Here is a 15,955-nt window from a genome sequence, read left to right on the forward strand (position 1 = left end):
GCTAAGCATCTGGAACCCCATCCTCTGTCTTGTAAAAAGCTCCTAGAAGCTGTCTAGTTCTTATCATCTGTGTATCACTGCATATCTAGTGCACTGCAAGTGTTATTAAAACACAATGATAGATTCTGCTCAGCCTGCAGACAATTTCTTTCAGGCATTGCTGGCTCTAACTCTGCTAGTTCTTTCCGCCTAGACTTGGCACTAAAAGTGACATTGTGAAAAGCAGCCCAGAGTTTAAAAGGTTCTCATGTTCTGTTTCATCAGGAAGAACGTTAAATTATTTGGGAGCAGGGGTTTTACACGTTAATGCTCTTGATGAATCTTTCTCCAGTTACACTAAAAGATGCACTTTTGAGCTTTCCTTTTACTGTTTTGAAGTGTGGCCTAGCACAGAAGGAGCAATTTTAGGGGAAGCAAGAAAAGAGAAAGTAAATGCTATTTTATACTAGAAATAGGATGGGGGAAGGCCTTGAAGGGTACATATTAACATTGGTCTCTGCTGAAACTAAGCAGGCTTGCCTGATAAGCTGCCTGCATGGGGAATTGCCTGGAAACCATACATAAGCTGTTCTGAGCCGTGTGGGGAATAAGTATAATGAACTGATAAAATGCTTCAACAACATTATTTTGTCATAAGTTGCAGTTGCGTTGCTGGCCATCCACTTTTACAGTAAGGGCTGCAACTGGCAGTGGTGGGTAGTATCCGGCATACAGAGGTGGTGTGTTTTCCCCCCCAGATAGGTTTATGCCAGGTCAGCTGAGGAAGGATGAACAGGGGAAACTGATGGGATTGCTGTCTGTTTCCCCTTCCTTTCCTTCCAAATCTCCCCCCTTTTCAGCCCAGCCAGTGGGGAAGCTGTGCCTCCGTTCCCCGCCATCTTTGTTCCTGCCGCTCTACACCAGTCCCTTAATTTAAAGCGGCGATGATTGCAGTGACTCCTCTTTGCCTCCCATCAGCAGGCAGCTTAAGGAAAAGCGATAAGAGGGCCTCTTGTTTGGTGTAATTAGAAGAAGAAGAAGAGTAGGGTTTTTATACCCCGCTTTTCTCTACCTTAAGGAGTGATAAAGCAGCTTAAAATCTCCTTTCCCTTCCTCTCCCCACAACAGGCACCTTGTGAGGTAGGTGGGACTGAGAAGGTTCTGAGAGGACTATGACTGGCCTGATGTCACCGAGCAGGTTTCACAGGGAGGAGTGGGGAATCAAACCCGGTTCTCCAGATTAGAGTCCCTTGCTTTTAACCACCGTACCATGCTGACTCTCTTATATGCCAGGGACCTGAAGACTCCCATTTCTGCTAAACTCTTTCCAAACATCCAGTTAGGCTTTAGATGCCACATTTCTCTTGCGCATTCTTTGCTTTCAATAGGTAGTTAAGTTACTTATACAACAGGTAAGTGAAGCAGTCTTTGAATTTCATAGTGCATATTACAGTTCTTGACTACCACTTTCTTTTTAAAAAGGTTTTAGTGCCTTTGGTGATACTTCAGCAGTTCTTAATGGAGCTCACAAGACGGGGCCAGGAGCCACTTGGCGCACTGCTGCAGTTTGGCGTGACCTACCTAGAAGACTACGTCGCAGACTACGTCATCCAACAAGGCGGATGGGTAAGAGAGCCGATGCAGGAAACAGCCTTCTCCTGAGACCAAAAGCTGGGATATTTGCAGTTCTCTCAGTGCAACAGCGGGATTTAAGATTTGCTTGAGGTGCCAAGGCAAGCAAGTCCTCCTGCCTGTAACACAGCATGCTGGGAATCTGTAGGGTGGGTTCATATGGACTATGTGCCAAGAGAAAGGGCTCTGTTAACATTCTCACTTATCTTCATGTGGGGCGAAGTTTATTCCCAAACGAATGTTCTCTTGCATTTTGAAAGAAAATTTCGGGTATTCATAGCCCTGGGTGGTAACTTCAGTCCGTGTGGTGTTATACGTTAATTTGCTGAGTGCTTTAAGGGGTGGTGATTTTGCTTCTGGTAAACTTCGTAACATCCACAGCAAAGAATAATGGGTCTGACAGTATTTCCATGTATAATTTTCAGTAAGTGTCTGTCTCTCTTCTTTTACCACTCAGGCAGTTAGAACTCCCTTTTGTAAAGCTGTAACAGGAAATCCAGTCTTCTGCGGGCATTGGGTTCCATTTGAAATACTGCTTAAAAGCATTGTGAGTTGAAGGTTGTGTGGGAGCCCATCAAAAACGCACCACTTGTTTTCCTCACATTTCGGTGATTCATGTCGATAGCTGATCTTGAGCTGACCAGGCACCCAGATTATTCTGCCCTGGGAGGCAGAACATTGCCAGATTTAAGCGGAATTAATCTGGGATTAGTGAAATGACTTCAAGTTGGTTTTATTGTGAAAGTAAAGCTGATCAGGAATATTCAGTGATTAGAAAGTCTAAACTTCAAAAACCTTATACTACTAGTGTCTCATTTTATTATCTTGCTTTATGCATATTACTTCCGAAAAGGGTACTAGAAGGATGCAGGCAGCTGTCTTAACCATTCACTTCCTGTTTTTCTGCTGTCCCTTCCTAAGGCCATCCCCCTTGTTTATTATGAGAATGAGCATGACCCTTGGCGGGGGCAATGTTTATTTGTTGTTCCTGACTGAGCAAACGTTTGGAATTTGGAATTTTGTCTGTGACCTTCACTTCTGCAAAACGAAGGGCGCGCCTGTTACATCTGGCTATGCTTCAGGCCAGGATTTAATGAAAATGTCTCTGGGACTTGTTTTAATATACAGATATCAGGAAGGAGATGACTCTTAGAGCGCTCCTTTTGATGTGGAAGCTCTCAGAAGACTGTGTTCCATTCCTCAGGGGTTTAAAAAGCAAAGCCTTGTATAAAAACACTGACTGCAGCACATAGCTGCTTACAAAAACATACAGTACCCCCTAGTTCCTCTCTCAGTGTTGGCTGTTTGTAGCTGGCTAGGCTGCTCCATGAACCATGCGCTTATCTGTTCACCTCTAACCAGGCATTAAATTGGACTGACAGAAACTGCATAACGAACAGGGCCAGAGCTATTTTTGAAACTGAATAGGAAAGGTGAGGAAAGAGCTGAGGTGTTGGTTTTTATTTATTTTTAACAGAATACATTTGCTTGTGATTAACTGCTGTGAGAAGAAGGGTGGGACAGGTTCTTAATCTGTTTATTGTACACAGGGTTTAGAGTTGCTAGGTTTGTTGAAGAAACTATAACTCCATTAGGCATGTGTAAAGAGAGTAATGTTTGAAGTTTGAATGTAAACGTTTCACATTGCTAGAATGGTTTCTTAGAACATAGTATTCCATTAACCCATGTCATTTCTGTTGCATTTAAATACTGTTGTCAGAAGTTTACTGTAACTTAACTGTGCTGCCTTAAAGCTCAGAAGGTGCTTATAACATTCCTTGAGGACCTCCAGTAATGGCAGTGCGTTAGAATTAGACTTTTTGTAAGCTGCGTGAGTCCAAGAAAGGGCGCAGTCAGACCTTGCCGTTGCATGCCATGCAGAACCTGGCCAAGGGGGAGAAACCTGTATGGGAGGGTCTAGCTAAAGGCTCATGGTTAAAGTTTATGTAATAGTGTTTATACTGCCCAGCTCTTCAGGGAGGAGGTTGATTTGGAGCCTCCCTTTATTCTTCCATGGTGAGAATGGCAGGATGTAGTAAAAAAAGAGGGGGTGGGGTTTGTACAGCCAAGACTTCTTATCGTTGTTATCAAGCCTCTCTGTGCAGGACGATCCAGTGTCAGGAGACCTGAGGCACATTGGTGGTTCTGTAAGTTCTAGACTCGGTATGCTGCTTTTTGAACTTTGAATTATGTTGGAAACGTTCCATGTTGCAGTGATACGGAATGCTCAAAGAGGAGTTAAGGAGTCTTAATTTTAGACCGTAATTAAGTGGTGTCAGCATAGTGAAACTGGAAACTTTTTGCCAATAGTTGCTGGGTCAATAGCTGATTGAACAGGATGGTAGTTACTTATTTTCTGGTTGTTTACAGCCTGTTCCTTTTGCTTTCTACATGGGAGTCTGTAGTAAACAAGCATAGGCAATCTTTTGTTATCTTTGCCTTTTAAGCTGTTTGAGCAAATCTTGCGAATAATGGAATTGCTATTGTAATTTTGGAACTCGCCTGAGTAATCCATGTATAAAAATAGTCACCCCGTCTAGCTTGTTACCAAATTTGGAGGCCACTCTAAAGCCACAGAAAGAGATGGGAAAATGTCACTGTGTAGTAGTGTCTACTTGCTTTGCACACTGTACTTCTATTAAATCCACTTTCCTCTACCTCCCTAGCATTTTTTAAGATGTAGCTTTCTCTCCTGACACTGCTTGTGGAAACCAGAGCAGTCACAGAAAGGTTGCATTTTAAACAAAAAAATTGACCCAATGGAAAGCAACTTCCATTCTAATTTGGCAAGCAGCTTAGCTCCTCTGTATGCCCTGAAGCTGTATTAGGGCATAAACAATTGACGTGCAGTGTGCAACTCTCTCCCCTCCCTTGTTCATTCCGTCTCCCTCTTATTTGCTGTATCTGCTGTATCAGAAGCTTCTGCTGGGAAAAGTGCAGAGTAAGAACAACCAGTTTGGGTAAGCCTTTTCAATTAGAGTAGTATTTCCAGTATTTCATGTGCACTAGAAAGAAGCTGTGGGAAATCTAAAAGATGTTTAAAGATCATTGCATGGAAGTTAGTATTCTGCGACATCCTTAGTCCGCTTGCTATGTTTTACTGGCACTGAAGTATAAGATGGTATTAAATGACTGGAATTCAACATCTGCTTGACCTGTGAATGTGGAGCTTGAATGTGCATTGTATTAATGTGCTTGTCTTTGCATTGTTACTGGGTTCGTAGTATGATTTGGAAGAGAGATGATCTTTTCCCCTGTTGTCCGGCTCAGAGGTTGATTTTCAGACTTGATATTTTCGTTTAAGGTAATGAAAACAGTTGTGTGTCTAGAAATGAATTTCTAGAGGTAGGTTTTTTTTTTCAAATTCTGACAGGAATAGTACATGAGGAATTCATTTCCATATCAGCAATGATGGTTTCATGCCTTTTTTGAAATTAGTATTTCACTGTGGTTTATACCTCTGTTGCTTTTTAGACTATAATGGTCAGATGTTTTTCTTGATAGATCAAAGTTGCCTGGTTCAATATATTGGCTTTGGATGGTAGTGCAGAAACCTTTCAGATACTTCATTTTGTCTCAGAACAGAAACATACGTCACTGGGGACATTTTGAAGCCTGACGGGGAGTTTGTTCCGTGGGGTGAGATACGTGCATTTAAATGAAACTTGAACTGTTGCAGAACTAAGAACAAGTACAATTTAATTTAGTTAAAGTTGTTGAAAGGGTTGTGTAGAACAATCCTAGGAATTTTCGTTTTGTTTTGTGTCGACTTGGTAGGCATGATTGAATTTCGTAGGAAAAGCCGCTCTAACACGTTCCCATCTCCTTGAGATGGATGTCGTCCTTGCTTTGCATTGTTCTTAGCACCTTTCTTGACAATTATGTAGGCTGGTGTGAATTTAAAAAATGCATTTGGGCAAAAGACTATTTAGTGCATTAAGGCTTCTTGCATAGTTGGCCATGGTCCTGGAATGACGCATAGTATGTCCAGGACTTATTACATTCTTCTAAATACAGAAATTGGCAAGTGTTCAGTTCTTGGAGTCATGGCTGTTAATGACTAATGGATTTTTGTTCCACCTGACGTTTAGCTTTTTCATTCTTGGTCTCGACTGCTGGAACCTTTCTGATCTTATGGTTTGGAAGGTAACTTTTTGTTATGTCTTTGAGTGACACGAAAGCAGTTGTTGTAGTACAGGAATATAAAACACTGCTTATACGTAACATGCTCAGTGCCCGAGGCTCAGGAAAGGTAACAAAAGCATAAAAATCCTATTAAGGTTAGGGGTAACAGCTGTCCAGATGTTCCCTTCTCTCCATCGCCCTCCTGCACCTTTCCTTCATTCCATGTCAAAGGATGTTCTGTCCGCATTCAAACTTTCCATCTCTCTTGCTATCCTACCCACTGGCATCTTTCTCTGTTGGGAAGCTCTTCTTGTCTCCCAAGGCACCTGGTGGTCTCTTGCTATCCTACCCACTGGCATCTTCTTGTCTCCCAAGGCACCTGGTAGTAGTGATGGAAAGTTCCGTCAAGTCACCGCTGACTAATGGCAGCCTCGCAGGGTTTTCAAGGCAAGAGACTTTCAGAGGTGGTTTTCCATTGCCTGTCTTTGCAGAGCAACCCTGGACTTCCCTCGGTGGTCTCCCATCCAAATACTAACCAGGGCCAACCCTGCTTAGCTTCCAATATCTGACGAGATCAGGCTAGCCTGGGCCATCCGGGTCAGGGCCCCGAGTCCCCTACATGGTGGATTCGCCTCACTCTTATTGTAGCTGCTCCGGATTCCTGCCTGGGGAAACAATCTCTTTCCCCCGCCCATATTCCGTTATTCGCTCTGAGAGTCTTTTACCTACTGCCTTCCCATTTATTGCTGTGGGGAGAGTTGCTTTCTCAAAAGTAGAGCACAGGCTTTGTACATAGAAGCTCCAAGGTTCATTTCTTGGTATCTCCAGTTAATAGGCCAGGCGGCATATGTTGGAATTACCTTTATCTGCCCGGAGCCTGTGAGAGTAAACAATACTGAACTAGATAGAGCAGCAGTCTAAGGCAGCTTGTTCTCTAGTTTATATCTGCAGAACCAGTTTCTTCAAACTACACCTTGTATTATGACTCCACTTTTTTCTTTTTTAAAGGACATAGTTAATGGAACACTTGGAAGCTGTTAACCTGTACTCTGGGAGGGGGGGGGGTTGCATCTGATGTTTTTAACATGGGCCTCTGTCAGATGGGCTCACAGCTGGATGTATTTAGGTTCATTATGTAACTTTACTAGCATCTACAGTGGCATGAAAGTAAGCCATTTTGTGGATCATATGGTACCCATGAAAGGATTTTGTAGCTTGTTGGGCAGGAGTTTGATCTGAAATAGAGGTAACTAAGATTTACATCTGATGCTAGAAAGAAATCTATATATTTTACTGGTTTGAAATATGCAGAATTTTACATTTGTTCACTTAATTGTTGCCTATCCCCCTGGAATGATTTTCATCTTGAAACATACTTGTACCACTGAGTTGCCAAATTCTTTGACAGAACTGCACAGAAAATCATATTTGTAGGATTTGAAAAAGCCACAAGGAACCCAGGGGGATGTGAGGGGCATTTAGACAAAGTACAGAAAAGGCGAGGCAATAGGTTTGGCTTAAGTAGGGTTAAGCTATTACCTTTCCTGCTCTCAGGGAAGCTCGTCTACTTGATAGGAATAAGTAGAGTGTAATGAATATATCTCGCTAAGAGAAAGTTTTGCAGGATGGCAGATGTATAACTTCTGAGAGTCAAGTGGCACTCTGCTTGCTGCTTTGTTGTTTTTGTTCAGTCGCACAGTCGAGTCTGACTCTTCGCGACCCCATGGACCAGATCACGCCCGGCCTTCCAGTCTTACGCCGTCCTCTGAAGTTTGCTCAACTTCATGTTCGTTGCATCTATGATACTGTCTAACCATCTCATCCTTTGCCGTCCCCGTCTTCTTTGACCTTCAATCTTTCCCAGCATCAGGGTCTTCTCCAGTGGGTGCTCCCTTCTCATTTGGTGGCCAAAGTATTTGAGCTTCAGTTTATTATCTGGCCTTCCAGGGAACAGTCAGGGTTGATTTCTTTTAGGATTGACTGATTCGATCTTCTTGCAGTCCAAGGAACTCTCAAGAGTCTTCTCCAGCACCATAGTTCAAAAGAATCTATTCTTTGGCGCTCGACCTTCCTTATAGTCCAACTCTCGCAGCCATACATGACTACTGGGAATACCATTGCTTTGACCATGCGGACTTTTGTTGGCAGGGTGATGTCTCTACTTTTTATCATGCTGTTTAGGTTCGCCATCGCTTTCCTCCCAAGGAGCAGGCGTCTTTTAATTTCATGGCTGCAGTCACAGTCTGCGGTGATCTGGGATCCCAGGAATGTGAAGTCTGTCACTACTTCCACGACTTCCCCTTCTATTTGCCAAGGAGTGATGGGGCCGGATGCCATGATCTTAGTTTTTTTGATGTTGAGCTTCAAGCCCACTTTTGCGCTCTCCTCTTTTACCCTGAGCAAGAGGCTCTTAAGGTCCTCTTCACTTTCTGCCATTAGAGTGGTATCATCTGCATATCTGAGGTTGTTGATCTTTTCCCCAGCAATCTTAATTCCCGCTTGTGATTCATCCAGGCCAGCATTTCGCATGATGTACTCTGCATATATATTAAATAAGCAAGGTGCTACTTGTAAGTAAATTCTGCTTGACAAATGGCGTGACAAGACATTGAAATTGTCAGTCAGACATGGAGGAGTATAATGTTTCAATTCCTTTTGAAAAGCATTCATGGTAATGCCTAAGGTACTTTCAGTACAAAGTTTGAAAATGTTTAGACATCTGGTGTCCAAGAGCAGAAACGTAAATTGGTGTTTGTCTTCAAAACTTTCTGTAGAACAGACTCCCTAGGAGCAGTTGCCTGCTTTATTGGATGCAAAACAAATGAAAGGCTAATAAGACAAGAGTCACTGGAGAAGACAGTAATGCTAGGAAATGGAAGCAGGAAAAGAGGAAGGCCCAACATGAGATGGATTGACTCAATCAAGGGAGCTACAGGCCCTCAGTTTAAGACCTGAAGAAGACTGCTAAGAATAGGACATTAATTCATATGGTTGCCATAAGTTGGAAGCAAATTGACGGCACTTAACACACTATAAGACAGTAAGTAAGCAAGTTAGTGTGAGAGCAGGCATGCACCAAGGGCAGGGGGAGTGTATGGTCCCCCCCCCTTTTGGGAAGAATTGAAAATTGTGGGAAATTTAAATATATGCAATCCTTTTTGTTAAGCCTAGACCTTCTTATCGTTTTAAGAACATAAATGCATCATTTATAACTTTGCAATATACAATTATACTGTTTTCATTGGACAGAGTCCTCCAGGGGAGGGGAATTGTGTGTGCTGCTGTCAGTTTTTCTCCCACCCATCCCCCACTCCCTGCGCCTTCACATCTCCGATGTATGTGGCTTCCTGCTTTTACAGTATTCTGATGCTGAAGCAAGTATGCTCAATGAGCACTAGGCTGGAGCAGCACAGAGGACAGTGGGTAGGGAGCAATTCATGGGAGAATAATATGTACTCCTTTCAGTCCATGAGACAGCTTGATCAGCACAGAGAAAGAGTGGGAGGGGATTTACCGAGTAATTACTTTCAGTATGGCTGCAGTCCAGCCCTGATACAGCTTTCTACATGTGCCACATTCCATTAGCACAGATGGATGAATGTGAAAAGCAGCTATCGTCAGATGCTCTAAGAGCTTTGCATGAATGTTGCATGAGTGCATGTGACCGGATTGCAAGCAAGGCTGTGCCTGTTTTCATTGGACAGAGTCCTCCAGGGAAGGGGAATTGTGTGTGCTGCCGTAGGTTTTTCTCCCACCCACCCCCCACTCCCTGCGCCTTCACGTCTCCAACTGTTGTATGTGGCTTCCTGCTTTTACAGTATTCTGATGCTGAAGCAAGTATGCTCAATGAGCACTAGGCTGGAGCAGCACAGAGGACAGTGGGTAGGGAGCAATTCATGGGAGAATAATATGTACTCCTTTCAGTCCATGAGACAGCTTGATCAGCACAGAGAAAGAGTGGGAGGGGATTTACCGAGTAATTACTTTCAGTATGGCTGCAGTCCAGCCCTGATACAGCTTTCTACATGTGCCACATTCCATTAGCACAGATGGATGAATGTGAAAAGCAGCTATCGTCAGATGCTCTAAGAGCTTTGCATGAATGTTGCATGAGTGCATGTGACCGGATTGCAAGCAAGGCTGTGCATTCTGTGGAACTTGAACAGTTCCAGAGAGGCAGTGGTATTGGTCTATGGCGGTCAAAATAAGTCTTGTGGCACCTGGAAAACCAGCCAGCTGGGCTGGATCATGTCTTTGTTTATGCTCTGCAGTGTAATGTCACTCATTTTTGTCCTAGTAAAGTAGGGCCCCGGTCACACGGGCCGGATATTGTGGGGGGGAGGCGTGGCTAATTGCCCCAGCGCAGTTTGATCTGTGATTATGCGATCAGACACGCTGGCGGCACCCCATGGGTCCTTCCCTCAGCGCCAGCGGGTAAACGAGGGACCAGAGGGGAATGCTGCGCGCCAGCGCGATCACACCACGGGAGTCTGGAGGCAGCCCGTGGCAAACGTTTACTATTACCTTGGAGGTACTAGTTTTTTAACACGCATTGTCGGTGGTAAGCCACAGGTGCGCTCCACTTCCCAGATGTTGGGGTGTGATCGTGCCCGGATAATCCGCCCACCATCCGTGTCGCTCCCATGGCAGCTTTGTCGTGTGACCGGGGCCTAGGTTTCTCTGACCTTTGTTTGTAATAGCTACCCCCTTTCCTCCTGCTGTTTGTAGCACATTCTGCCAGCTTAATGCATCTGCTAAAGCAGGCCCTGGATCACAGAAGTTTATGCCACAATAAATTGGCCAATCTTAAGGTGCCCCGAGAATCTTGTTGTTTGAACAGTTCTTATACTAAGTGTGTGTGTGTGTTCTCCATCAAGTCACTCCCAGGGCTCTACTGGTAGCAGGAGCTCCTTTGCATATTAGGCCACACACCCCTAGTGTAGCCAATCCTCCAAGAGCTTACAGAGCTCTTATTACTGGGGCTACTGTAAGCTCTTGGAGGATTGGCTACACTAGGGGTGTTTGGCCTAATATGCAAAGGAGCTCCTGCTACCAGTAGAGCGGGCACAGCCGACTTATGGCAACCTCGTAGGGTTTTCAGGGCAAGAGATGTTCATAGGTGGTTTGCCATTGCCTGCCTCTGCGTAGCAATCCTAGTATTTCTGGGTGGTCTCCTATACAAATTCTAACCAGGGCTGACCCTGCTCAGCTTCTGAGATCTGACGAGATCATGCTAGCCTGACCTATATAGATGAAGGTTAAATTTCATAATTCTTAAGAGAAAGAATGTCGAAGTTGTAATGTGACTTTTTCCTAATCTCTGGGAAAGATTAGAAGAGCCAGGTGTTCTTTTGAGTCACTTTTGGCTGTTTAATGAGAGTGGCACCCCCTAAAGAGCAAGCATGAGATTGCTAGCTGTGGAAGAGCATCACCATTTTGCAGTTTAATTCTTTTGAAGATATAGATGGCTATTTTATCATGCTTTATTTTGTCCCATGCTAACGATCAATTATGTATTTTTCCACTAGATGTTTTAGATTTGGTATTCCAGGAAGTCATAAATTAGTGGATAGACTTGTCAAGCTGCGTAGCAATGATTCTGTAGCCACAGAAGGTCATATTATGCATTATGAAACATGTTGTCAGTGTAGATCAAGGTATCCCATATTATAGTCACAGCAGCCTTGTATGATTAGGCCTAGTGTTACTAACTTGTTCAAGGCATTATAGTGAGTTTTATGGGTGAGAAGAGGTTTGAACTCACTCTCCTCTTTGGTCTGCGTCTAGTTAATTGCTATTGCTTTCCTTTCAGGTTAATTGCTACTGCATTCCTTTCTGTGCTTTCTCTGCTGTGCTCCGAAACGCTTATCTTTACAGATGTGCAGGAGGGTGTTGTAGTGTCTGGGATTTCCCTAGGTACCGTGGGAGAGCGTTCGTTCTCAGCTTCAGCTACCTAACGGTCTCTAAGCCTTATCCCGCGCGCGGGAGGGTGCCTAATTGGCCAGTGCTGTGTGGGGGGGGGTGCATACGAATACCATATATCCTATTATGCCCATGGGGCTGCTGCCATTCTTAACAGTGCTTATGTTACTGCATCTATAGCTCTGCAATAAAAGTATTACCGTTCCTGAATGCATGTACTTCGTTGTTGGGTGTGGGTTCTGACACTCCTTCAAGTATGATGCTCTGTCCACTGGTTCTAAACAATTAACAATTGTCATCCAACACTTCTGTATTGCTAGCAGAGTGCAAACTACTGGACATCATCTAGGCTTGCCAACTCTAGCTTGGGAAATTCCTGGAGATTTGTGGGAGGGAAGGCGCTCAATGGGGATGTGATGTCATGTCCCGTTTAAACGATAGCTCCTCCCCTTCCTGTGAGGTCATGTTTACCACAATCAATGCTCCCTCTAAGCTGGGGAGTCTTGTGAGCAAAAATTCTACTTTGTGAGCTGCTGGCATTAAAGTTCTGAGCGAGCAATTTGGCTACTGCATAGATTAGTTTGCTCTGGAGCCCTCCTTCCTGAGTTAAGACAAAAATGTGTGAGCCGGAGGCTACAAACCTGTGAGCTAGCTCACACTTAGCTTAGAGGGAACACTTGACCACAATCCCCGCATCGTATCACCCCTACACACCCTTTTCTCCCACCTTATATCACTTGTAGGCTTCTTCATGCATAGGTTATATATGTCATACTAACTTTTTGATTCTAAATATTTGTGCTGGTTTAACTGGATAGCAGCCAGTCACGTTCCACTCAACCTAAAAGCACTTTGCATAATCCTCTTCAGGTTTTTTTCATGGCTGAGAAAAATCTACTCTGAGGACCCATAAGATGATGCCAGCCAACAGCAAACACATCTTTCTTTCTATCCCCAGCTGGCCTGTGTCCTTCAGTATCTTTACAAGTGACAGTCAGTCAGTTTCTTGTCGTCTCTGTGGTGTATAACATAATAGAAGCAGTGCATAACATAGGAGAAGCAGAAGTCTTGTATCCACCCTCTGTAGCCACTCTAGGGCTTCCATGTCTCCCTAGGCTCTATGGTATGCGATAGTCTTCCCTCTGAAGCTGCCATTTACTCTGGCAGAACTGATCTCTGCCGTCTGTAGATCAGTTGTAATTCTGGGAGACCTCCAGGCCCCACCTTGAGGTTGGGGGCTCTAATATCATCTCACCCAACTGGTGGTTTTACAAATGCAGAGCATTTCACTTGCAGGTCCCTAGCATGTGTATCCTCACTATTTATAATCTTGTTTAATTTGTTTAACTCTCTTATCCTGCCTTTCCATCCCTATATTTGGGGGGGTGGGCAGGTCAAGAGGTTGATTGAATACTCTGGCTTGAATGCAAATGAAGACGTTTAGTAGTGGCCTGATTCATGTTCCTGCCTTCATTTGCCTTGCGGTTGTTGCTTTTCCTGGCTCCTTTTCAAGCCTTGCCAAGCAATAAAATTACAAGGCCAGATTGTTTGCACGTGAGGGAAAATGACTTTTCTCCTTGGGGCGTGTGTTAAGAAAACAAGAATTTATGTTGACAGTTGCTTACAGTCAACACACGGGAGAAGAGCGCGATCTTCACAATTCTTTTTTCACTTCTAGGGCTTTCCGTGGAAACAGACATTTATTTATTTCCTGAATTTATAATCCGGCTTTCTCTCAAATGCTTACCCAAAGTGGTTGATGTTGTTCTCTTGTCCTCCATTTTATCCTCACTGTCTCTCTCTCTCTCTCTGTGTGTGTGTGTGTCTGGTCCAAGGTTACCCAGTAAGCTTCCATGGCAGAGTGGGGGGGTGTTTGCACCTTGATCTCCCAGATCCTAGTCTTCTTGACACTCCTAGCCACCCCTACCCCAAACTGGCTCACACTAACATCCTACTAACATCCCTTCCTGACCAGGATAGCCCAGGCTAGCCTGATCTTGTCAGATCTCAGAAGCTGAGCCGGGTCAGCCCTGGCTAGTATTTGGATGGGCGACCTCCGAGGAATACCAGGGGCGTGATGCAAAGGCAGGCAATGGCAAACCACCTCTGATAGATATGTCTCTTGGCTTAAAAACCAGTCTAGCTCACCACCTAGTGGTGCATAATACTAAAGAGCTAGAACTGCTGGCTGCCAGACAATCCTAGGGTCTCCTGGCTATATTACATACCCAGACATAGAATAATTAATTAATTACCTAACATCCCTTGATTTTTCTTAGACTTTCAGGAGTGATGGAGGGAAAGTACATAGGAATATTATTTGCTCTGGTGTAGGTTTTGGGAAAACTAAGTATTTTCTGTTACCTTCCAGTTTGCCATCTAGGCAGGGCTATTTTTGGGCAGGAACGCACAGGAACGGAGTTCCGTCTGGCTCCTGAGTTGGCCACACCCAGCAGGAACTCATTAGCATAATAGGCCACACCCAACAGCAGAAACTCATTAGAATTGGCTACATTAGGGGTGTGTCCTAAAATGCAAAGGAGTTCCTGCTACAAAAAACCCCTCTGGGTTTTGACAACAAAGTAAACAGAATAAGAAGCAAAAGGTGGGTGTGGCTGGATGACCACACTTCTGGTAACATGGGGGTGCGGCCTAATATGCTAATGTGCTGTGTTGTCAAGGGTGTGGCCTGATGAGGGTGTTGTCAAGGGTGTGGCCTGATGTGCTAATGTCTGCTGTTGGGTGTGGCCTATTATGCTAATGAGTTCCTGCTGGGCTTTTTCTACAAAAAAAGCCCTGCATCTAGGTAATATAAAACTGCACATTGCTGCTGCTGTCAATCAGTCTGAATTCATGCTAGGCAGTGTGGTGGTCGAAAGTGTTGTCAAGCCATAGCTGACTTATGGCGACCCTTCATGGGGTTTTCAAGGCAAGAGATGTTCAGAGGTGGTTTGCCATTGCCTGCCTCCACATCACGCCCCTGGTATTCCTTGGAGGTCTCCCATCCAAATACTAGCCAGGGCCGACCCTGCCTAGCTTCTGAGATCTGACAAGATGGGGTTGGCCTGGGCTACCCAGGTCAGGGTGTTTGGCAGTATACAGTAGTATAATAGACGAGTCTCCACTGTGGGCTTATAGTCTACAAGAGACATGAAACGTGATGTAGGGAAGGAGGGAGAAACTAGGGGGAAATACAGTCATAAAGTAGGCCCCTGGGAGGCACTTGCCATTTCACCTGGAAGCAGAATTCTGTTGAAATTTTAAAAAACTTGAGTACGAGGAGGAGTTTCTCACTTTGTTTGCATTCCAGTCTCCATGACATAGTAAAGTTTAACTCTTAGGTTACTAAAACCCATCTAAATCTTTTATCTGGCCCTGTTTGTTGTCTTTTAATGTCCTCAGGCACATCTGCAGAAGAACTGACAGATTGGTCCTAAGTGGGCACTCTTATTTCACTCCTTTACGAGAATGGAAATTCCCTGCTTTTATCCATTTGACTTCCGGACACCCACTAATGCAGCTGAGACTCTTTTGCCTCCATCTTGTCAGCTGAAACGTTTGGACTCTGAATTTCTCTGTTAATGGACATATTTGATGCCTTTAATACTGTAATGCGCAGATTCCTTCCTAGAATTATATTGAGACCTCTTGAGTTCTCCCCAGGCATCAAGTTGGCTCATAAGCAGTGTTCCCTCTAAGCTGAGTTAGTGTGAGCTAGCTCACAGTTTTTTAGCCTCCGGCTCACACATTTTTGTCATAGCTCAGGAAGGATGGCTCCAGAGCAAACTAATTTATGCAGCAGCCAAATCTCCTGCTCACAACTTTAATGCCAATAGCTCACAAAGTAGAATTTTTGCTCACAGGGCTCCATAGTTTAGAGGGAACATTGCGTCATAAGGATCGGTGGATTTCTGCGGAACTCAGTAATGTCTGCTGTATTACATGGGATTTTGAGCTGTGAATCCCATTGCACAGCTAAAATGGGGTGCAAGTATCTTTCCACACACGGGTTCTAATGAACGACCATGTTTCAGTCGTCTAAAAATCTATTTTCCTTCAGCTGCCTCTCTCAGCCTTTTATTCCTAAACATTACTTTGAGTTAGCAAAGCTGTTTCCCCATTGCAATGTTTCTGCATATAGCTCTTATTGATCTTGCTAATATGGAAGCCCTCGCAACGGCAGACGCTTTCCCTTGCCCTCAGTTGCCGCCAGAGAGAGTTTGTTAAGGTTTTTAAAAATATCAGAAATTGACAGATTACTATAGTGCAATGATGTAACAATCTCTTGCTATGATAT

The 15,955-nt window shown here is 44.2% G+C and overlaps 1 protein-coding gene across 1 annotated transcript in view; it reads left to right on the plus strand.

Moving 5' to 3' along the window:
• Nucleotides 1–15,955, plus strand: part of BCL2L13 (BCL2 like 13) — a 41,267-nt gene that overhangs the window by 21,452 nt on the left and 3,860 nt on the right. The window contains exon 4 of the mRNA XM_015417168.1: nt 1,462–1,605. Coding sequence (XP_015272654.1) covers nt 1,462–1,605 — 144 coding nt within the window. The remainder of the gene's footprint in view (nt 1–1,461; nt 1,606–15,955) is intronic.

Source organism: Gekko japonicus, unplaced genomic scaffold (genome assembly GCF_001447785.1).
Source record: "Gekko japonicus isolate JY-2015 unplaced genomic scaffold, Gekko_japonicus_V1.1 scaffold1297, whole genome shotgun sequence".
Lineage (NCBI taxonomy): Eukaryota > Metazoa > Chordata > Lepidosauria > Squamata > Gekkonidae > Gekko > Gekko japonicus.